This window comes from Phlebotomus papatasi, chromosome 1, assembly GCF_024763615.1.
Source record: "Phlebotomus papatasi isolate M1 chromosome 1, Ppap_2.1, whole genome shotgun sequence".
Lineage (NCBI taxonomy): Eukaryota > Metazoa > Arthropoda > Insecta > Diptera > Psychodidae > Phlebotomus > Phlebotomus papatasi.
In genome coordinates, this window is record NC_077222.1 from 83,903,063 (window position 1) to 83,926,696 (window position 23,634).

Below are 23,634 nucleotides of genomic sequence, written 5' to 3' on the forward strand. Positions count from 1 at the left end.
ATTATGAATGATTAAAATTGTGAATTAATTAAGAATTTCACGTATGTTTTCTTAAAACCTGCCGCTGAACCATTTTAAAACTTCTGGCGCCGCCGCCGAAAACCTCTGTGCACCGGGGTCTATTTCAGATGATTTCTGAGAAAAGATGTCACGTTGTTGGTCCGTCTGTCCGCCCGGATTTTGCCAGCTCTAACGGCCAAATGGTAAGAGATAGCGACTTAGGACCTTTGGCTGACCCCCCATAAGTGGACCCAAAGATCGTGCGATTTTTTTTTTCATTTTTGAATACGTTTTAGAGATTATTCAGACGGACATATCGTCATTATAGGAAAATATCGTTGAATCACTCCTATTAACGGCTTTTCAAGGTCAAAAGTTAAAAAGGCTCTACAGAGCGTATTTCTTGTACGAATTATATCATGTTTGGGCTTGTTGGAAAGGTCTTGGAATTTACGATAAAAACTGAATAGGTTCTAATATCTAATAGGTTCTGAACCGGTAATGAACCGGTTCATAACGGATAACTAATTTTTATCCTAAATTTAATTATATTGCTCCTCAAGTGTATTTTGGGCAATATTTTGTGTGATTTATAAATTGGTTCAAATCGGTTATGAACCGATAAGTAATTTTTGTCTGAAAATCAATTCTATTACTCTTATAACTAATTTGGGGGATCTTTTGAATGTTTTGTGAATCGGTTTAGAGCGGTTTAATCAGGCCGTTTTGCCATTCCTTTTTTACCAAGAGGTTTTTTACGGATTAAATTAATTGCATTTGTTATCAAAATAATTTATCAAATTCATCAAAATACTGTCAATTGTTAATTCATTTTCAAGAACAAAAATTAGATTTTCAACATCAACTAACATATTAAAATTTTATACGAAGTAAACACTTAAAATTAAAGTTTAACTTGAATTTTAATTCCAGGAAGTTTTTGGGCGAAAATTATTATTAATTTAATTAATTAAAAACAAAACTCACCAGAAATGTCAGATTTTAGCACCTCGGCAACTCCATCAGTTTTCTGCAGGGACACTTCGTAAGCCTTGTGAATTGTTGCCATGGAGAACTTGACCACATTGTAGAGATACTTTGCAAGAAGTCCCTCTGCCCCTTGAATATCCTCAAGCTTCGATCTGTGAATCCTCGAAAGAAGTAACCTCTGGAAGCGATGCAAGAGATCCAAGCTTGGCGATGGTTGTTCAGTGAAGGAAATGAGATTCTCTTCTGTTGTCTTTGAGTACTGCCCAATGAGGAGTTGATTGAGTCTCGCTTGAGTGAGAGCCGAATTATTCCTTAGCAATTGTTTGATCAAATGCAAAAGGGGCAAATTGTGACTATTGGACGTATCTTCTGGCTCACAATTGATAACTTGATTGAGAGCTGTCTGTAGTCCACCCTCAGCCATTAGAGATCCCACAAGGAGATCCGTCATGAAACGATGTCCTGCCGTTGAGATATTATTGTCCACTCCACTGGGCAGGAGTGATGTGAGTGTCTGAGCACGTTCTGATGCTGTTGGCAACAAGACACTCCATCCAATTTGCAGAGTTGATTGAGCTGAATCTTGAATAGTTTTGAGTATCACAGGACCTCCAGCTAGACTGAGAATGCGTGTCTTGAGACTACCCAGGAGTCGTGAACCCTCTCCTAGGCCAACACTCTTCGGTGACACATTATTGACAATCACAGCATTGAGCTGAAGGCGCAGCAGATTGAGACACGCCACAGCAATACATTCAGACTCTTGATTCGGTGGGTATCGAAATTCACTGGATGTCGCTGCTCCCATCACAATGCCCAGGAGTTGATCCAGAAGGCGAAAAGTATGCTCAGCCAAGTCCACCACGAAGGGTATTCGCATTGGAAGGCCTAGCATTGAAGAGTGACACCACACAATACTGTACGCTGCACCACATGCCATCCCTGACAGTCTCATTGTGGCGGGAGTTGTGAGAATAGGTGCTGCAATTATAGGATCACGACAAATTGATGATGGACACACCTGTTGATAGTCATTCCTGCCCCAGCCAAAAAGTTCTCCTGATGCCGTCAGAGCAAGACAATGAGCAGATCCTACGGCAATATCCACAATTCCACGTCCCTGAAGTCCCTCAACCAAACGCGGGATATTGCTGTGATTGGCTCCTGGACCATGACCAAGTCTACCACCATTCCCATTGCCCCACGTATAAACATTTCCATCTTCCGTCAGGGCTACACTGAATTGAGCTCCGGAATAGACTCGTGTCACTTTATTCAGAGTCTCAATCAGAGTTGGCGTTGGACAATCATTGCTTGATCCTGTACCCAATTTCCCATAATCACCATCTCCCCAAGCATAAACTGCTCCAATATCAGTAACACACAATGTATGGGCATCACCTGTTCCCAATGCCACATCCCTAATCCTCTGTCCACTTAGACAATTAACAATGGTAGGAATCATCTTGTCATCGGACGTCTCATGCCCCAGACGTCGATATGTGCCCCTTCCCCATGTATACAATTCCCCATTGGCCCCAATTGCTGCACTGTATGTCGTACCAGCATAAATACTCACAATGGGCCGATCTGAGAAGTAAGAAATACGTGTGGGATTCTCTCTCGGTTGACTATCACCATGCCCCAGACGACCACCCTCTCCGCTGCCCCATGAAAACACTTGCTGCTCAGCATTGAGTGCCAAATAGTGACATCCTTCGCAGTGAGATGCCACTTTCATCACTGGCACCGTGCCAAAGCCCTCAACAAGTTGCGGATTGACCGTTTCACTTGCCGAAGTGGCATTTATGGCAAACAGCTCACCTTTCGTCGTGAGAATATGTATAGTACCCTCACTGCAAACAATTTGGGCTATAGACAAATCCATGGGGAGATCGAGAACTGTGGCAGTGTACTGTTGACCCATAACACATGTGCCCTGATTCGTACACAAATCCCTTGAGTACCCATAGTTGTCACAGTTGAGCGATAGCCAACCAAGTGTAAATACTTGCTGACCCGGTGCCGATGGTGAGGATGATGATGATGATGATGAGGAAGTCTTTGTGGCAAAACTTCCACTGGCCAAATGAGGCTTGGCCAAACGATCCAAATGACTGATAATAACTACTGCTGCCTGCTTCAAGTCAATCAAATCAGTGTCAGATTCAGGAAGGGTGAGAAAGCGCAGGAAGGACTCGGTCGGATTGGTGGAGTTGTTTTCTCCTGAAAATCAAAGGGATTTTCTTTAACAATCGGAATCGATATTTTTTACAATCGAAGTCTTTTCGTTTGCCTTCTTGGTAAAGAATAACAACCCTAAGCATAAAGACTAAGCTACTACTCTATATGACTATGATCCTGCCGGTCTTTTCGTATTCGTCTGAAACGTTCGTCCTCAGCAAACATACAGTGGCGACAAGATAAATAGCACACCTTCAGCGATTTTCCTATTTTGATGTTTTATGATACAATATCAACCTTTAAATCTGATCATGCTTTATTTTTTAGAAAATATAATGCCCATTATAAATAAAAATAATAGGGAAGTGTGCCAAATTCCGGCCAGCTTGTAATTTCGGTCACATTTTTTGTTCCTCGAATTTCAATGAATTTTTAGTTTTTGCGAACTCTAGAAATAATACAATGCGAAAAATAACAAAAAATGTCGATTAGACGAACAAGATGATTTGAAAAAGACACTCGAAGAATTCCGGAAGGGAAAGGAACTATGAAAATGAAAGTGGCCGAAATAGGCCACCAATGACACGTCAACATTTTTATTCATGTTAGAATGTATTAAGACTGAATTTAGAGAAAATAAAGACGATAGACTGTCTACAAGTTTCCAAGGAACACTCCTTACAAAAAAGTAACAAATAAATTCAATTTTATTAAAAATATTACATTTCAAACTTGAGACTTTGGCGCTTGCATGCAACTATGCCGAAATTTGGCACGCTTACCCTAATTATTTAATATTTGCATCTGTTGAAACAATGTTCTTTTGTCATTTTATGTGTTTAGGTATATTTCGTGCGGATAATTTAAATAACACACTTTCATTTTCTCTGAAAATATTACCTGAAATTTACTTTTATTTTAAAATTCATTATATTTCTATATTTTTGAACATTTATAGGTATTAATGCCACAAATTTTCATAAAATAAAGCTATGAGAACTGAACAATCAGATTGGTGCAGATTTACAGGCTTTACGTAAAACAGTTTAGGATAACTAAGATTTTTTTAAATAAATTATATTGTTCAAGGAAGCTAACCATCAATTCAATAATTTTTTAATGACCAAACTTACAAATCACACAAAAACTCCAAAAATTTTGAGAAAGAATTACGATTTCTAGAGAAGATTCTGCCATTGTAGCCATTTATTTGTCGCCGTTCCGAAAATAAAGGAACAAATTGAACAAAAGGAGAATGGTCAAATCCGGTCCCGGAATCGCCACGAACGGGACCTATGTCATTGGATAGACATTACTATAGGTAACAATTTTTGTTCTGGGACCAATGTTCTAAACCATGGAGGAACAGTTCTAGAGCATAAAAATTATTTTTTAGAAGGATGAAGAATGATCAAATGTATATGGCCGCTGATTCATCTTCATACAAAGGCGAGAATAGGCTTATTTTGAAGATTTTGATATAAGGTTAAAAAATGCCGGGATGTCCTGTGTTTAGTCCTTGTAAAAAAGGCCTTTATCCTTCCAAAAAATCGTTGCTTTGACTACGAATTATACAAGAACTGCTAAAGTGATCTGGCATAGGGTCAGTGTATGTTTTAAACTTTTTATTTATTCATACCACCCGCTCCCTCCACTCCCTATTCTGATAGTCGTCATACAAAATAGGGTCACTTTATCTTATAACTCCTTTCTAAGAAAAGGTAGAAAGCTGAAATTCAACAAGGAAACAACACTTATGGAAGACTTTTCAACCATGCATGTTAACCCCTTTTTCCATCACCCCTTTTGATAACCCCACACAAAATGAAAGTATTTTGACCTCTTTTCTGAGAAGAAGTATTTGGTTTGTAAAAGAATGAAAAAATGAATAACTAATAACGTCAACAATGATTTTCTAGATTTTATATGCATTTATAGACATCTAGTCGAATTACAGCTTTTAGTCTTTTCTTAGAGAGAACTTATAAGGTAAAATAGTCTTATTTTGTATGGGGGCTACCAGAAGGGGTGATGGACGAAGGGTTTGATCTGTATGGTTAAAAAATTTTATTTAAGACTCGTTCCAATGCTGTATTTCAACTTTCTATCTTTTCTCAGAAAGGAGTTATAAGGCGAAATTCTGTCATTTTGTATGAGGGCTACCAGAAAGGGGGACAGAGGGGGAGGTTAGTATGCATGGTTTAAAAGTCTTCCTTAAGCTTTGTTCCCATGCCCAATTTCAGCTTTCTATCTTTTCTCATAAAGGATATATAGGGCAAAGTGCTCTCATTTTGTATGAGGGCTACCAGAACGAAGGGTGGAGGGATAATAATGAATAAATAAGAAGTTTGAGTCATACAGTGACTCTATACCGAATTTTATCAAGATCCCTTTTGCAGTTCTTGTATAATTCGTAATCAAAGCAACGATTTTTCGGAAGGATAGAGGCCTTTTTACAAGGACTCCCAGCGTTTATCGTAAATCTTAAAGAATCTTAGAGTCCGCAAGTCCGCAGTGATTAGTAACCTACCGCTACGGAAGAATTGTAATTACGTCTGATTAAGAATCACAACTACTGTAATACTTATAAAATTTCAAGTTCCCCCAATCGAGCTGAAAACTTTCTCGTTTATTACGGAGCCGATCCTCCAGCTAAACGGATTCTTCTAAATCAAAATTAAAAAAGCAATAGAGCAAAATGTTAACTTCGGGCGATTCAAGTTTCGAACAACATATTTTTTCGGATGAATTTGCCCTATTACTCTTTTCAGGAAATGTGAGGCATAGGATTAGTTATAAAAATATATGAAGTCCTGATTCATTAAGGAACATAAAAAAATAGGGTTAACTTTAAAAATCCACTGATTTTAATCTTCTCTTTTAACTAAAGACATTCAGAGATCAGACATTCTGATCTCTGCAGCTGGCAAAACTCGAACTCACAATTGTGAGTCAAGCGTAGGATATATCCACATAAAAGCTAATGGCTTAGAAAAACTTACGGCTTAGTAGGAAACTGATGGGAATGTAATCTATAATCATTATTTTAATTAAAATACCGTTAGGCCGTCTCTCGGCTTAAATCGTAAGTGTGTTTAATGAGTTCTACACACTAGAGAAATTTATGTCCATACTGAAGAGTTTTTTATACAATAGAGTAGAGGAATTTGCTTCAATATGGACATAAACTACTCTAGTGTGTAGAGGGTATAAAACTTTACGCTCTTATCAATTGCAGTACGAGATCTTTTTTCTACGCATGAAAGAAATTTAGTTCAGAATGAAAAATTGAAAATTAGTTTATATCAAAATGTCAAATTTTGAAATAAATTTTTCATAATTTGTAGAGGTCATAATTTTATAAATAAAGCTCTTTTTATTTTGTAACACTGAGAATTTTAAAATTGAAAATTCATGAATTTTTTTGGAACATGTGAATTATAGAACTATCTATCCGACTAACAAAAGATAGATTGTTAGTCGTTGTCTCATTTTATAGGGTTCACAATTAGTTGTACTTAAGGACTTACTAAGTACTTAATTAAGGTCGCTAAAGAAAAACTTATATCCTTTGACAGAAAATAGGAATTAATTCAAATTATGTGTTAATACTTGAGCAGAGTGCAAAGTTAATGAGTGTGTACTTAGTCATAAAATAAATAAGCAATAAACTTTACTTTCCTGTCTACAACAAATCCTTCAGACTGTCGTAAAACAGGCACTTTTCTTCTAAATTCCAATTAAGTTCAGTCATTTCCTTTCAAACAAACCCAATAGAGTTCAACAATTTGTGTCGATTTCGAGAAATACCAGCGAAAAGTAGGGCAAAGAGAAGACATAAACAGCAATTTCCTGTTAATTTCCATGCATTTTGCCAGCAGACAAAGCAACACCATGGAAAAATACGTCTTTCCTGAGCGATTTGAAGAAGGCAAACTTGTTTGGTTTCAGAGATCATCAAACAAATTCTATAAATAGTGCAACGCCAGTAAATGGATAATGTTGAAGGGAATAAGCTTACCTAGAAAAGGCGATCCGTAGTTTTGGTTGATTTTCTCGAATCTCTTGAGGATGGCCACAAGAGGGGCTCCATGATTCTTTGGCAAAACTCTATTGTCTTCCGTATCTTTGTCCTTTTCCCAGAGATTGAGTAGCAAGAGGACTCCCTCGAGGGCAGATCCGAGATTTCCCTTTTGAATGCCCAATTCCAGGAGAAGATTGAGAGCTGTGTGACGATCTTCACGGGGAACATTGCAGCGAGTCCCCATGATATCACCGAGAACAACTTGCCGAAGGAACTTGATTGATCTCTCGAGGACTTCAATCCACAGCGGAGAAATCTCACCGCTGTTGAAGAGGGATGCTTCTGGGAGGCCATGAAGGGATTCCAGGGCTTCTGTTAGAAGTTCACTGCACAGTTCTGTGTCCTCTCCCGAACGCCAAGCGCGTCGGAGGAAAGCAAAGGAGAAATTGAGGGCTGCTCTTGTGCCCACCCTGGCCAATCCCAATCCCAGGACTGTTCGATCAATCTCCAGGCGATTTGTCGTTTCGACACTTGTGAATTTCTGCAGCTTCATTTCGGCATTCTTTGGTGTACTGTTGTCACTCTTTGTGGGTGGTTTTGTCCTGGACAGGGCAATGAAGTAGCGATGGTAGATGAGAAGTCTCTGTCTCAGATGAATGGCCGAGAGACAACTTCCGGCAGCTTGAAGGGAAATGTCCCTTTGTTCATTCAACAGGGATTTTCTGGCTGTGGATTTGCGTTCTTTGCTGGGAATTGTGTCCCATAGCCAGGATTCAATGAGATTTTCCGAGGAATATGGACTGGGCATTTGGTTGTCCGTGAAGAATTTTTTGGCAGCCGCCCCAGCTGCATCTGCACTGAGTCTCTGGCATGAATTGCATCCACATGAATTGGCCAGGCAATAGCCAGGACAGCAAGAGCACGAAGTCTTCTCAACGCCACAGAAAAACTTCCCGACATCGCTGACGTAGGCCATATTTCCGGCGTCATTTTCCACACCCTTAAAAGAAGTTGAAGTTAGCTCATTGTCCTGCAGCAGGTGATTGTACAGCACAGCAGTTTCCTCTGTGCTCCTCAGGGCACCAATTAGGTCCACATTGAGCCATTTTGCATCCAGACAGGGGAGCGCCCATAAATTACCACGGAAACTCATTTTCTATGCCACCCCCTCAAATTTGCCATGTGAAAAACACCCTTTAAACTCCAACTTCTACCCAAATTTCTACATTTCACCAATCACTGAACACTTATCTCTGAGTTTTGCAATGTTTTTGGGCAATTGCTTCACTTTTTCCACTGATTTTTGGACAAGAAAAAGGACACGCACTTTTTCACTACACAATTTTTCACCAGACACTTGCGACTACTGTGAAGTTTCTACGGAAAAATGCATTTTTGTAAATATTTTGAAATGATCGTTTCTACACAGCTAAACGACAGTAAAAAATGATGATTTTAAGGAAGAAAGGATGAAGCTCGACAATTTCTTCTCAAAATTCTTCAAGATTTCTAAATAAAATCTCTCCGTGGTGATAAAAAATCTCAATAATAGCGAGCTATGAACAAAATTTCATGCAAAAAGAATTTGTTTTGCATTTGCTGTTTTTTTCCGTGTGGGAGACTTTCGAAATGTTGAAAGTGACATTTCGAAATTTCGAACAAATCAGCTGTTCAGTGGTGTGCTAGTACATCACTGAAAATCTTCATCTAGTACTACAGTTTGGTGTCCTCTTTGATGGGCATTTGTGCCATGAATCTTGAAAATAGAAGCAGTTTGCTGCTGCTCAAGCCGCTCGATACATATATTTTCAGTATATGCTAATTGATTCCGAAGTGAGAATTGCAAAGTGGTGTGTAGAGTTGCACGTGAATGAGATTGAAGTTAATGGTGAAGGTATCCTTTAGCGTGTGAAACTGAACAAAGAACCAAAAAGGAAAGTGGACCAATAGGCACAGGAGAGGGAAAGGAAAAATCCCTCGAGTCATTGTTTGGTGTGGTGTAAAAATATGGCGTCGTCAGTGATTTGTTCTATTCTTGTGGCACTTTTTCTTCTTGTGGGTGTCAATGGGGGCCTCCGGTATGGTTCTAAGCCGGAATTTCTGCATGTTAACATGGACGAGGAGTCCCATGGAAGTCCCAAATGGGGCACAATTGAAGCACAGCGAGAGAATCTTCTGCGACAGAAACGCAGTACTCCTTTGGTTCCCAAATTGGAGGACAAAGTCATTGAGGGAAAGGTGAGTGTGTCAAGAAACCCTGGCCCCTATTCTTTCTATCATTCTACGCATTTTCTGGACACTCCACTATCCATACACGGTACGGTGACAGAAAAAAAAATAGCCGAGGCTGAGAGATAATCAAAAGCGTTTCTCCGACAGAAGAGTATATCTCCACTAATTGAATCAGGAAATGTTTTATTGAATACAATTCTTCAACGCAATTCATACAAATAAATCACAAGCCCACACTTCTCTCCCGTCCCCACACAGATCTTCCCGTTTCTTAGTCCAAGTCCCAAACGAGAGATACCCCAAGACTCCATGGAGGATTTTCTCAATGGAAAGCCACCGATAAGGGCAAACAAACAAGGCGGAATCACTCAGTGATAAGCGAATTGGATATCTCTGGTAAAGGCAATAATAGCACAGAGACTCTCATTGCAGAGGCATTTTAAAGCAGCCCTAAGAATCCTCAAAAAGTTTTACTATAGGGCACCAGAGAAGCCCTTCATGGAGATTAAATTAGTCTGGAAGAGAGGGATAACAGAATGCAGGGTTTTTTTGCGTATATTATTATTGATTTTAAAGACTAAGAGCTTTGCTTTTGACTGAAAAATTTACATTTTGTAATTTTATCCCTTCAGTGTGATTTGTTGATAATTGCTCTTCGTGGAATGATATTTTGGGTAACGTCCCACAAACCAATTTTAAATGGAACTCGAACCAATTATCCCGTGAAATGAATATTTAATCGACGATATAAATCTAATTACCGAACTCATTATAAATATTATATTTTGATATTCATATTTTATTTTCTGCTATGGGAATTATGCAAAGTATATTTTTGCGGAAAAATCCCTTCAGATAGGGGAAGGTTCGTATTAAAAAAGGAGTCCAAGATTTAAGATTTTTTACTGAATGCCAGTGATTAATTTAAAGTAAAATGTGAAAAATTCCGCTTGAAAACAAAGCAAATTGGATGAAAAATTCTCAAAATGTACCGCATGGGCAATGAAAGAATCACACCTACCATAAGCAGATTCAGGCTTAATGTTTAATTTGACAGAAGTGAAATAAAAAACATCTGATGAAGTCTCATTTTGATGGGGAAGTGAGTGTTTTCCTTCGAGATTTTAGTGAAAATTGTTTAATATCCCAAAATTTACTTGTGAATTTATTCAGTGGAATCTCTGATGAGTCAAATGTCCCGAGCGGCGTGCACAGTGTTTTCCAAAACAGTGAGGAATTCTCAAATTCGGTGGTCAGTAATTTTGAAGATGTTTTTACGAAGCTGCAAAATTCAATTTTCCTTAGCTGCAAGGGTGGTAATTTTTATGAATTTTCCTCCACCCACAAACACGACCCCCTTCAAGCAAAAGATTTTCACGCTAAATATTAACCTTAATAAACCCTCTATAACTTGGAATAGTTGCTTTTTCGAAAAGACACTTGCAGGAAAAAGCCCTAGGCTTCCAAGTTTGTCAGGAACTGTGAGATGTAGGACTAGCTTTTAGATTATATGTCCATGGATGAAATTCATTTTGTAACTTGGAAAAAATCAACTTTTACGAAGCTGCAACATTACGAAGGTGCAAAACCTTCCCCTACACTGGTATCATTTTAATCTCACGTGAACAATATTTAAGAATTTTTAACTCAAAGATGCAGGGACTATCTCCTCAATTCTGAGAAAAAAATTTTAATTTTAAATTTAATTTTTTTAAAGGGTTAGTTGGGTCAAAAGTCTAAAAAAAACAATTTGCTATCTTTAATTTTTCTCAACATTGGAAAATATTTTTTTTAATTCCAGCTCTTAAACATGAAAGTATAACATTCATTTATCTGACATTTTTATTTAGAAATTTAGCCTATGGGATCTAATTTTTGGAGAACTTTGGAAAAAGCTTAGATCAGTTAAATTCTTCACTAAATAATAAATTTTTGGAAAAAAAGAATGGATTCTTGGGAACATTTTATACAAAAATTACCATTTTCTTGACATATTTTACACCATTTTTTGTTATGTAAAGACAACTGTGATCAAGGAAACAGAAAATCCTTGGTTGAAGAATTAGTTTAACTTATTTGCTAACAGGAAATATTTAGTTTTCTTATTTCATTTTGCCCAAAGAAAAGTGATTTTTTTCGAAAATGTTTTCCGAAAATCAAATAAATCGTAGGGGCTGAATTTTTAAATTTTTTAAATTAAAATTTCAGAAAATATGTTTTAAATTTTATATTTTTATATGCCTAAAAGCTTGACTTAAAAAAATCTTTTACAACGTTGAAAAACATCTTGTTTTTTAGTCTTTTGGATGTACGTAACCCCCTTTAACCATTTAACGACGAGACAGATGCCGATGATCGAAAATCGCAATAAAAGATTTGACAATACGGGCTTTAGACCTAAAACTTAGCCATATAGGGTGAAGGAACACCTATTATCGTTATAAGCACCAGAACTCGTGACTGGTCTGGACCTCTTGGCACCCTACTTTGTACCATTTGGACCATTTGGGATAAGAAATTTGGATACCTATTCTTATTAGAAAAGACAGAATAATAAAAACATCATATTATTTTTATAAGATACATGAAATAACTTTCAATATTCAGATTTAATTGCCAATAGGTGTTCCTTGCCGAACAGATATTCCTTCGACCCTATATGGCTTAACTTCTCTAATTTCTTGTCAGTCGAGATTTTTTTTTGGAAAATTTTGATTCAGGATTATATAATATTATTTAGGGCAAATGATGCATTAGTTTCTATAAATTCTAATTAAAAAAAATTGCTATTAAGATTTTCGATGACTTCGGGGACTAATGGGTTAAATTGGGTTAAATATTTAATCTGAAGACCGCTTAAGATTCATTTGAGCGAAATAGTGGCTTTATATTTTTTGAAAGTTTCATTCAAAATTTTAAATATTCAGCCTCTGGGACCTGATTTTCGATGACCTTTTTGAAAAATATTTACTTTTCAGTGGACAAGATTTCTCGGAGTAGGTTCATCCGAAATCCAAAAATCAAATATTTCCTATTAGCTTATAAGTCGAACTAGTCTGTGAACGAAAGGATTTTTCAAAAAAAAAGTGAAATTGTATCTTTTAAAGGATTTTATATAATAAAAATCCATTTTTTACATACTATACATCACGTTTCGTTTTTGTAGAATAAGTTGTGATCAAATAAACATAAAATACTTCGTTCAAACACTAGTTTAATTCATCACCTAGCAGAAAATATTTGCGCTTTTCATATCAGATAATTAATCTGAAAAATCATGTCCACTGAAAAGTAAGTTTTTTTTAATCTCCAAAAATCAAACCTCAGTGGCTGAATTTTGAAAATTTGTAAGTGAAAATTTTGTACTTTACATGCTAATAATTTTTTAGTATTCTGAAAAAGAAATTTTTAAAAATCATGTTTATAGTCTTTTTGACTCATATCGCCCCTTAATCCATTTTTTGCCATAAGTAATTCATATCATACGCAAATTGAGCGATTTTGGATAACTTATTTCTGCACAATTGATATCTGAATTTCTGCAGGAAAAGGACTTCCAGTTAATTTAGTTCTTCTATTACTTGGGAAAAATATTCCGTCAGAGATAGGAATATTATTTAGTTATTCTATTCTCCCTTCGCAGAGAGTCGCATGCAAAGTTTTTGCTCGAGTTCAGAAAGTTTGACATCCCATTATGAAGTTTGTTTTGTAATGAAGTAAAGAATTTAAATTTAGTGATTGAAAAATTAAACTCTAGAAAAACTTATAGACTTTGGCAACCCTAGTATGAATTGTGATTAGACAGGTGTATAAAAAATCAAAAACAAATATTTTATTAAAAAAATGTCGTGAAGAAAAGTGACGGGTTTTGTAAATCTCAAAGGACACCCAGTCCCTGAGAAACGATAAAGAAAAGAAGAAAAAGAAAACAAAATTATAGTGTAGTAACGAGAAAATTTTATGTAAAATTTTAGTGATTCATTACTCACAGATTTACTACTTGTGAGGAAACTAAGAATTAACAAAGTGATAAGCAACTTTAAAAAAAAAAGTGTTGAAAAGAGTTGTCTGACACCGTTATATATTCGAAATTCAAATGAGTTAAATTAAATAATTCAGTTGAAATTGAAATCAATTCTATCGTTAAGGTATGCAAGAATTTACACCTTTCCGTAGAAGTAGTAATTTTAAAATGTAAATTTTTTTACATAGAATTACAAACATAACATTTTCTCTGATTTTAAACTTGTTATAAGGATGTTTTGAAAAAAGGAGCCTCTTTGGTACTGAATCCGGAATAGAGAATCTTTAATTTTGTCATTGAATTTCAACGTAAATCTTCAAACTTTATTCATCACAGAATTAATTGTTGTCTTAGTATTTTCTCATACAATTCTACTGTCACACTTTCAAGAACAATTTCTCGTTTATCTCAGGGCTCTTTTTGATTCTGTGTGTCTAGTTGTCTCTTTACGTTTCTTCTATTCGAAATAATGAGGATCAGATTTCCCGTACCTTATTCAAAATATGCAACTGTCGCATTTTACGTAACTGACACAATTTCCAATAGGTTGATTACCTTCTGTTTCAAAAAACTGATATGTTTAAAACCGGTGGCAGCCATAATCTAGAAAGCCAAAATCTCGAAAGCCAAAATCCCGAACGCCAAAATCCCGAAAGCCAAAATCCCGAATTTTTAAAATCCTGAAAGGGATGAAATTATATGGAGGAAAATGTTTAGAATAATTTTCAAAGACACAGAAGATTTCCCTTTGCCTCCAGCAAGCGCGAGTGAAATCGCGAGAGTAGCTATGACACTTTTAAGAATTCGGGATTTTGGCTTTCGGGATTTTGGCGTTCAGGATTTTGGCTTTCGGGATTTTGGCTTTCGGGATTTTGACCGGGACCCGTTTAAAACATATGCTTATTTTTAATATATTCAAAAGACAAAATAACTGAAATTCGTATAATACAACGATGCTAAATCAGTTTACGTAATTTAGTTGTCTTCTTTAGAATTGATTTTATGACGATGAATTCATATTTTCAGGTATTTTAGTTGATTAATATTTTATAGTAACACTTTTTTTCTTTTCTGGGTTTTCTAAAGGTATTCAAATGGGTATTCTAATGGGTATTCAAAGATATCAAGGATTACTGTAATTTTATAAATGACTCAATAATCTTAATTTCAAAGTTATCCTTAGGATTAATGGATTTCAGTATTATATCCTACCTATTAGAATCACATTAGACTCTTTCTTACCATAAAATGAATTGCGTTAATCCCCTTTACGGTTATATTCTAAAGATGAATGATAAATTTTATGATTAATGCAAAAGTTTTTGAAAAGGTAGCGTATTTTTAGCTTTTCGAATGCAAATAAAATATGTACTGCCATCATCCATTATATATTGCAATGATAAGCTTTTAAAGTAGGTTAATAATAAAAATATTCCATTTTTATAGGAAGATATTATAACTTTTCAACAATAAAACTGTATTAAAAGAGAGACAAGAGATAGAAAAAATCCATCCATATTTCCATGAGTTACTTTTTTTCTTTTAACCACGATCATTAGTATTTCTTTAGTATTATAAAATGCTATTCACTTGCGCAATTTTATTTCCAACTAAAAACGAGTAGTTCTATTTTTACTATCTATACCTTCGTAAATTATTGTTGTTTTTTAAGGCTAAATATGTAGATAAAAAGTTCATTGTACGATGTACGATTTTCTTTTTAACCGAAGGCAATCACAATTTTCACTTATTTTATGTGGCACGGGAATGATAAATTTCTGTGAAAAGATATCCATAGAAATTTATAAATATAGCACGAGGAATTCCCTCGAAGGGAATCGTTAATTCAAAAATACACTCCCCCAATTCTACCATTTCATTCCCAATTACTGGTGTTGCGAAGTAAGAAGGTTTTCAAGAGCGAACAAATGAGTTTGGTGACTTATCTATTTCTATCTTGATTGTTTTTCACACTTTAAGGTTTGAGGAGACTATTTCTGAATTACATTCTTTGATAGTCACGCACAACTCGTGTTTATTTGGCTAAAAAGATGTATTGCGTTGTATTTACAAACATATTGAGGTGTTTTTCTTATCAACAATTTAGTAAACAATAAATTGTAGTACTAAGTTAATTTCTAGTTAATATTATGTACAACATATTCCGAAAGAATTTCAATAGGAATTTTTGCAACAAAATTTCATGCGCAATGGTTTCAATAGTGAGAATATCAGTCACTTTTTTATTGCTTCGCTACAAGAGTGTCAGGTTGACAAATATTTGAGGGTAGAATCAACAAACTAAAAAATGGCAAATGCGCGAATTATCGGAAAAAGATAAAAAATAAATATTGCAATATTTGCAAATCCATTTTACTTTATAAATATCTGAAGTGTTGATAATGAAGTAGCTTGATAAAATAATAACTAAATTTAGATAAGTTTTAGATGTTATACGCTGAGTATATTACTGAATTCTGAGATAAATTTATAAGCCCTAATTATTTGATTCCTCCTTTAAATTATCAGTGCACATCGAGCATTGGTCGTCCATGAATGGAACTTTACTAAATCCAAAAAACTCCCAAGCCATTGTACCTCTAAAAAGGGATCATGCAAACTTGCTCCATGCTCTCTCGCCCTTCAGGGATATATTACTTAGTATGCTGATCAGTTGATGAACCTTGGTATTGTCTTTAACCCTCTAATAGTATTTTCTTGAATATGCCAAAAAAAAAGTTGTAAGAAAATGTTTTCTAGGATAATTGTGATTCAATAAAGTCGAAAAAACCATCCATTCCTCATTATCTCTTATTTTAAGCGCTAGGTTAAAAAATATAATTTTTTTTGAAACTCTAAAATTATTTTTTTTTTACTTTTTCAAATTTTTTAAATAAAATATGCAAAGTAGAATGACAAATCTTTCAGTAAAAAATAAATTTATTTTAGTCAGATAACTTTAAATCGGTATTTTTTTTTGAAATTGGAAATGGTTTTTTTTTGCATAAATATTTTTTGTTGCTTTTTCCCTGACCTGTCACACAAAACTGGACATAGCAACTAGCAACTAAACGAAGAGTTCAAACTTTCAAAAGATGTTAGAAAGACTATTACCAAGGACACTATAGTACTCTTAAATAAATAAAAACTTTGTTATCTAAGTAAATGTGATTTTTGTGAAGACCGTCTCGAGAATGTCTTACCTGATAGAGGGTTAAGTAACTTTATCTTGGTCTGATCATGTCTCTTTTGCGCCACCGGGACATTATAGCCTATGAAACTCGCCTGCTCCTCTGGCGAGAGCTCTTACTTCCATCCTAGACACACTGACGACTTAAGCCGAGAGAAGGCTTAACGTAATTAGAATCAAAATAATGATTTGACTAAATTTTAATCAGTTTCCCAATAAATAAGCCCTTTCTCGGCTTAAGCCGAAAAACGGATTGGTGAGAAACGGGTAGAATGTAATCTAGTCACTATTATAATTACGTTAAGCCGTATCTCGACTTCAGTCGTAAGTATGTATAGGGCATTGGGGAGATGAGCTCTTCTTCTTGGCTGATTTTGAGACAATCCATAAGTGAACAGTTGCCTTCTATAATTGCATAAGGTATTGTATTATATGGCCTCTGGGTCCTGGGGTCCTCGAGATCGTCGAGATCACTTTTTTCTTCGCAGAGATAGTTTTCTTGGTTGTGATTTGCCATATTTCCTACAGATCTTCACCGTCTAGTAACAAGTCATTGCTCTGGCTTCCCTTTTTACGAAAGGGGGTTTCGTTAGGGTTGGGGATTTTTAGTTCTATTCCAAAAGCATCACAGGACACTTTTAGACGAACACTCTTTGTCAGGGGAGTATTCCTATAATTATCTGCCCTATGAGGTTCGTGTATCTCAAAAGAGAATTCAAAGGTATTTCCAGTCTGTACTTGGTCGTTAAGCTTTTTAACTAAAGATTGGACTTTACTTTTTTTGTCGTCCTTATACTTTTCTCATTTTTTATCCTTTTTTGAGAAGGGTTGTTCCCTATTTGAAATAGTTTCCTAAATGAATTGAAATTAAATCCTTTAATATCTGTTTCGTATTCTACAATAAAGAACTTTAATTTTTATTATTTTTTATTTTGAAACTTGAAGGCTAAAATTTTACAATACAGTGCAAATCAATCCAATTGTGGTTCTTTATAAAGTTTATAAATACTATTGAATAAAATATGTAAAATTTAAATATCAGTGTTAAACTTTTAAAGTTCTTTTGATGATTTAGAATTAGAACCTATGAAAACTTTAAACGAGTAACTAACTGGTAACTAACTTAGAAAACTGTAGTAATTAAGAAATCAAACCTGTATAGTGTATAGACACTATTGAAGTCGTACTGAATATAAGCTGATATTGAAATTGTGATTTTTTTTTTTAAATTTCTTGAATTTCAAAACTGAATTCATAAAAGCCGAAAATCAGGTTCCAACCACTGAATTTTTAAGATTTTTAAATGAAAATTTCAGAAAATATATAGTTTAAATGTTGTACTTTTGTATGCTCAAGAACTTAAATTAAAATAACATTTTTTATGTCGAAAAAATAGAGAAAATACATATAATGTTTTCCAATCTTTTTGACTCATGTAATCCTTTAAGCCTTGTTGAACTTTAATTCAAAATAAGAAACTTTAATTTTTAAGAATAATTATTATTCTTTAAGTCGAAATTTTACAAATTATTTTATTTTATTGTGGTTTTTTTTTGAGTTATTCAAACGATCATTGTAAGAAGGGCGGAACCCTCATAAAAGTTTAATTAAAATAAATTCAAATTTAAGAATTCAAAACAAATATTTTAATATTTGGCTTTTTTTTAATTTCTTATAGAAAAAGAATTTCCTTTTTGAGATTTATATAGGTACTAATAAATAAGGGAAAATAGTGTTTTGATTAAAATTAATGCAATATAATCAAACTGTTTGGTCCTTACTTTCGTAAAATTAAGAAGATTCAGTGTATAAATTTGCGGATTTTTAAAAAATTAAAGAATTTAATGTACACGTCGTAATTCGTAATACAATGAAAATTTAAAAAAAAAAAGTCAGAATAATGCGGGTGCATGACATTTCCTATGTTTCTAGCGAGCAGAAAATTTTTTTGAGTTTATTAGCTGTTTTCTGTCATTGTAGAAGGAATTAGCAAAAAATACTTATACAAAATTAAAGCTTATTTAATAACGAAGAGGCAGCCGAAAACCCTAAATTGGCAACCTACGTAGTTTTGGAGATATTTCGTGAAATGTGTACGAAAACAGGGAAAAAATTACACTGAAACCAGTCGCATTTTTCAGAGCTAATGTCATCCCCCTGGAATAATGTAATAGTAGAAGGGTGAGTAAGCATATATAGGAGAGCCTAGCCTAATTATGTCATAATATTATGAATAATATGAAATGATTTGACGCATATTTGATTTTGCTACCTCCATATGCATATAAATGTATTTAGCAAATTCATCTTTATGCCTCGTCAGTTCATACTAAGGGACAATAAGCTCAATTAGACGAGAGCAATTATTAATCTATTTCCTCACTTGAATCATCCCGCTTTATGTGCAGTAACATGAATGCCAGGGGGATGATGGTGGTTTCCATGGGAAAGTCATTTCTGGGAGCCATCATTTTTCCCTCATTCTCCCGCATTTTCCACACCAGTGAATGGCAATGAGGTTGATGAAATGGGAGCTGTGAAAACACATTTTTTTTAGTCACTCTAATTAAATTAATAAAATGAATAATCACTGAAATGCGATATTACTGATGAAACTCACTGGGTGAGCTCATATTCTGCTTAAAGTTTAAAATTTGAAATTAAATACTCCAAAATTTAGTGTGTGTGTGTTATTGAGGTAAATGTCGTGGGAGAAAGAAAAAAAAACAACTTCGTCAATTGCAATTTCGCTTATCAGTTTTCACGGCGTTGTTCCAAATTAAACAAAGAACCTTACGATGAAATGGCTTTTTCTATGGGATAGGTAAAGTTTTCTATGTATTATAATGAAACTAATACACTGTACATTATTATGTGATTTTATGTTTCTTTGAAATTGATAATAATGACACTTTTATTGTCATAGCTTCCATATTATGAAATAAAATTGAATTATTTTGATGTGATATAGTTTATATTCAGTCGAATTAGAGTTTCCATGGGTAAAATGGGTAAAATATTTGAGTCATTGAATGACCAAGTCCACTTTTCTTTATTTGGCTTCCAAGGGGAAAATACCAAATGACTTATTCTTTGTTGTTAGTTAATCCAAGAAAAAGCAGTGTTGCTATTAATATTCTCTCCTTTCTTTCTTGCTATCGACTTTTGGGGTAAAAATTGCGCTATATTTTGTGTTTTACTGATGTCACATAAGTCTCTTATCATGTGATTTGGCAAAGATTCCAATGTCTGCCATTGATAATTGATAAAATTGAAAAGCAAAAAAATAAACAAGAAAATTTCTTCGTATTTGTGCTGCGGCTGATTTTAAGTGAAAGGAGTGAAATGTAAATAAAACATTTGTGGAAATTTTCAGACCAACTTCATTCCTATATTTCTGGGGATATCTGGGGTAGTTCACTTGAGCAAATAGTAATAGCATGAGCCATGAGCATCTTATATTTTCATAGTGCTGATAATATTCAATGAGTTAGCAAAGTTTTTTTTTCATCAGTCTGTTCACACAGAATATTTAATTTTTGGTTGAGTTCATAGAGCCTTTCTCTTTTCAGGAAACTTTTTGGCCAAAAAGGCACTTCATTATATTTCTCTCTAATGAAGGGAAATCCCTTTTATATGACAGACAAAAGGATGAGGAAAATTTTAAGGGTTTCACAAAATACTCAAGCAATGTTGTACATAATGTTTGAGCTATTAATTTGCATTTGACATAACTAAAACTTTATAATATCAAATACAATTTTCAGTAAAACGTAAAATATAGGGGAGCTATGAGAGAAATAAATGTTTGTTCAAAATTAAAAATTCACCGAGAGAAGTATTTAATTTTGCACCAATTTCGCTTGATATGCAAATATTCATAATTGTATATGCAATTTTTTAAGTTTCCGAACTGTACATTTATAATGGAGGTTTTTTTTCTAAATTATTGATTAACGTTTTTTTTTGTAAAACAATCTCAAAATATTTAATCGAAACAAAGCCGATAACGACTGTAATTCCTATATCATGACATAATAATTTAAACAGCTTTATTTTACTTTTCTCATCGACTTTTTATACACTTCTGAGATATGAATCATATCATCGTGTATAATAAACAAATATAATATGAAATTGAGATCTTCAAAGTGATTTCGGGGGAAGTTAGAAGATGTGGGCGTTTTTAGCTGAGTTTTTTGTTTAAGGAGATAAGTATGAAATTTTCATATACTATCCATCTGGACCTTCTCTGCGTTATCCTAAAAAAACATTCATATGCTTACTTGAACATGTCGCTTGGATAAGCAATTGTCTTATCTATTTTGACACCTAAACCAGCCATATTTGTTATAATCTGTCAGTAAAAACGAATTAAAATATCCTGCACAATATCATTTCAAGCGATAATCGTTGTAAAATCCAAATGACAGCTGAATAAAAACTTATGAAATAGCCAAATTTGTGAAATTTAACTCTCGGCTTTAAAATAAATTAATGAGACAGCAGAAAGTTAATTTTTCAACCACTAGTTGAATTCGATTAGGAAATTTCAATTTATTTTTACAATTTAGATGATGTTCTAGTAATGGATCAATTGAAAATACACGTGGAAATATGATTTGCCCTTGACTAAAAATAGAGTTTGTTGAAATAAGTCCACAAAATAGAGATATTTTATTATCATTCGTTTATTTATTTATTTTAATGAACCGAGACATGTTGGCAATTTTATATATTATATCGCTTACAAAAGTATACTCACTTAGTTAGGGTAGAGTAGCCGCTTTCTCACCACTTAAAAAAAAAATTATAATTTTTAAACCTTTGTTATAAAGTAACTTAAATGTGACCTAAAGTTACTTAGATGCATTAGATGAAGATTCGTGAATCAATAGTTTTCAAATTTAACGCTAGAGTACTTAAAAAAAGATTTTTTTTAGGGTGAAAGGAACACCTATTGATATTTTAAGAACTCGTATGAGGACCTATTGACACCCTACACTTACCATTTTGAATACGAAATTTGAACACTTATCCTTATCGAAAAACGTAGATTAATTAAAAAAAATGTCATATTACTTACATTTTATTAGATACATTAAATAAATTTCAACATTTTGACAAAAGTGTCAATAGGGGTTCCCTATCGAACAAGCGTTCCTTCGACCCTGCAATGCAAAAATAACTATTTCATCGCCACTTTTTAGTACTTTTCGCCACCATTGTAACCACTTCACACCACTTATTTGAAAATGCCCAAACCCTATTATTTTGAATAATATTGTTAAAAGAATATATTCAGCATTGCTTTTCCAGTTGATCATCTTTTAATACTCACTTTATTTTATTTTTCTTCGCTTAATTTGAGAACTCAGACAATTCCAGAAAATAAACAACGCCGAGTTGACAACTGATAATCTAAAGAAGTGAAGTTAGCGTCCACTATTGAAAAGCAAAAAAAAAATAATTTCACAATATTACCATTTTCCGCTATGCCGAACCTTCATTTCAAATCATGTTTTTTTTTGATTACTCGAAGATGCGTCCGTCGTCCGATATTTTTTTCATTTTTGGATATGTTTTATAGATTACCTAGGCGGATATTCGTCCAAATACGAAAATACTGTTGAATCCTAATAACGGTTTTTCAAGGTCAATGTTTAATACCGTTAAAATGGCTATATAAAGCATATTTCTCAGCCGAATAGTATCTTCTTTTGAGCACTGGTAAAAATGAAAGGATCACCGAGTATCTCTTGAAAGTATCCATGTTTTAACACTTCGTCGGTTGCGTCTACCTCTGTCGTATCTGCATTTCTTTTGTGTAATCATTTCACGCAAGAGGGGACGTCTGTATTGTAGTTTGCACCAAATGCAGATACAAAACAAATGCAAATACGAGAGAGGTAGCCGCAACCGGCGGCGGCGACTTATTAAACTCCAGAATAAACGAATAAAAACAATGAAAGAGTCGTCTTCGGTCTTTGCTCAGATGGGATATATTTGATATGAGCAATAAGTTCACGATAAAACGTAACCTATCGTGATAAATGTACATAAAAAATTTTTAAAAGACACTGGTGAATCTTTCAAAGGATCAAATATGATCAATCTTTTTGCAAAGAATCAAATATTATCCAATTTGATTAATTTGTTTTAACTAGTGGTCTCATTGGATAGGTCTTGGAATTTCTGGCAATACGTAATTAGTTCCAATTGGTTATGAATCGGTAATGAACCAATTCATAAACTGGCAAAAATAAAAGGATCATATTTCATCTTTTCAAAAGGATGAATCATATTTGATCCTTTCAAAGGATCACTAGTGTCTCTTGAAATTTTGTATGGACATTTATCACGATAGGGGAAACTAGAGCACTGGTAAACATGGGGTAGTTGCCCTGTTTACTACTACTCCAGTTTCCACTAGATTTTGTTTTATCGCAAACTTATTACTCCGTAGGGGTATGGGCTCCAGACTGTTGCGTGCTCTCCGCACTACGTCTTATCACTTGTACGATTCAATACGAACTCTCGTCCGTACCCACTAAGATCGTATACGATCGACTAGCTAATACAGTCATCTCTACCATCACCACAGGCGCTCACCTAGAAAGGAGACATTGCGTCTCAAACTTTAAGGTTGCCTTAGCATAGCATTTATTACTAAATATAAGGCGGGAAATTTAAGCTCTCTATAACATCATATTTCTCTCATTTGAGCGAACACTAAAGACGACTTTTTCATTGTTTTTAATCGTTTATTCTGTAGTTAAATAAGTGTCAAAACAGGGATACTTTCAAGGGATCTCCGGTAATCCTTTCATTTTCAACAGTGTAACCGATAAGTAATTTTTATCGGCAAATTAATTATATTACTCTTGTATTGTATTATAATTGTATTATTATTAATTGTATTAATAAACGGAAAATTATGCAAAGGTGCTTAAATATACCGCCTAAGTTACGAATTTGAGCATTCCGTTA

The 23,634-nt window shown here is 34.2% G+C and overlaps 2 protein-coding genes across 2 annotated transcripts in view; one reads left to right on the top strand and one right to left on the bottom strand.

Annotated features, from left to right (window-relative positions):
• The window catches only part of LOC129810431 (probable E3 ubiquitin-protein ligase HERC2), a 35,431-nt gene extending 26,866 nt beyond the window's left edge, over nucleotides 1-8,565 (bottom strand). The window contains exons 1-2 of the mRNA XM_055860899.1: nucleotides 7,196-8,565; nucleotides 988-3,216 (exon numbers count right to left, since the gene is read on the bottom strand). Coding sequence (XP_055716874.1) covers nucleotides 988-3,216; nucleotides 7,196-8,351 — 3,385 coding nt within the window. The 5' untranslated portion in view covers nucleotides 8,352-8,565. The remainder of the gene's footprint in view (nucleotides 1-987; nucleotides 3,217-7,195) is intronic.
• A 346-nt stretch (nucleotides 8,566-8,911) lies between these two features.
• Nucleotides 8,912-23,634, top strand: part of LOC129810436 (sortilin-related receptor-like) — a 48,430-nt gene continuing 33,707 nt past the window's right edge. The window contains exon 1 of the mRNA XM_055860920.1: nucleotides 8,912-9,436. Within this exon, the coding sequence (XP_055716895.1) occupies nucleotides 9,206-9,436 (231 nt within the window). The 5' untranslated portion in view covers nucleotides 8,912-9,205. The remainder of the gene's footprint in view (nucleotides 9,437-23,634) is intronic.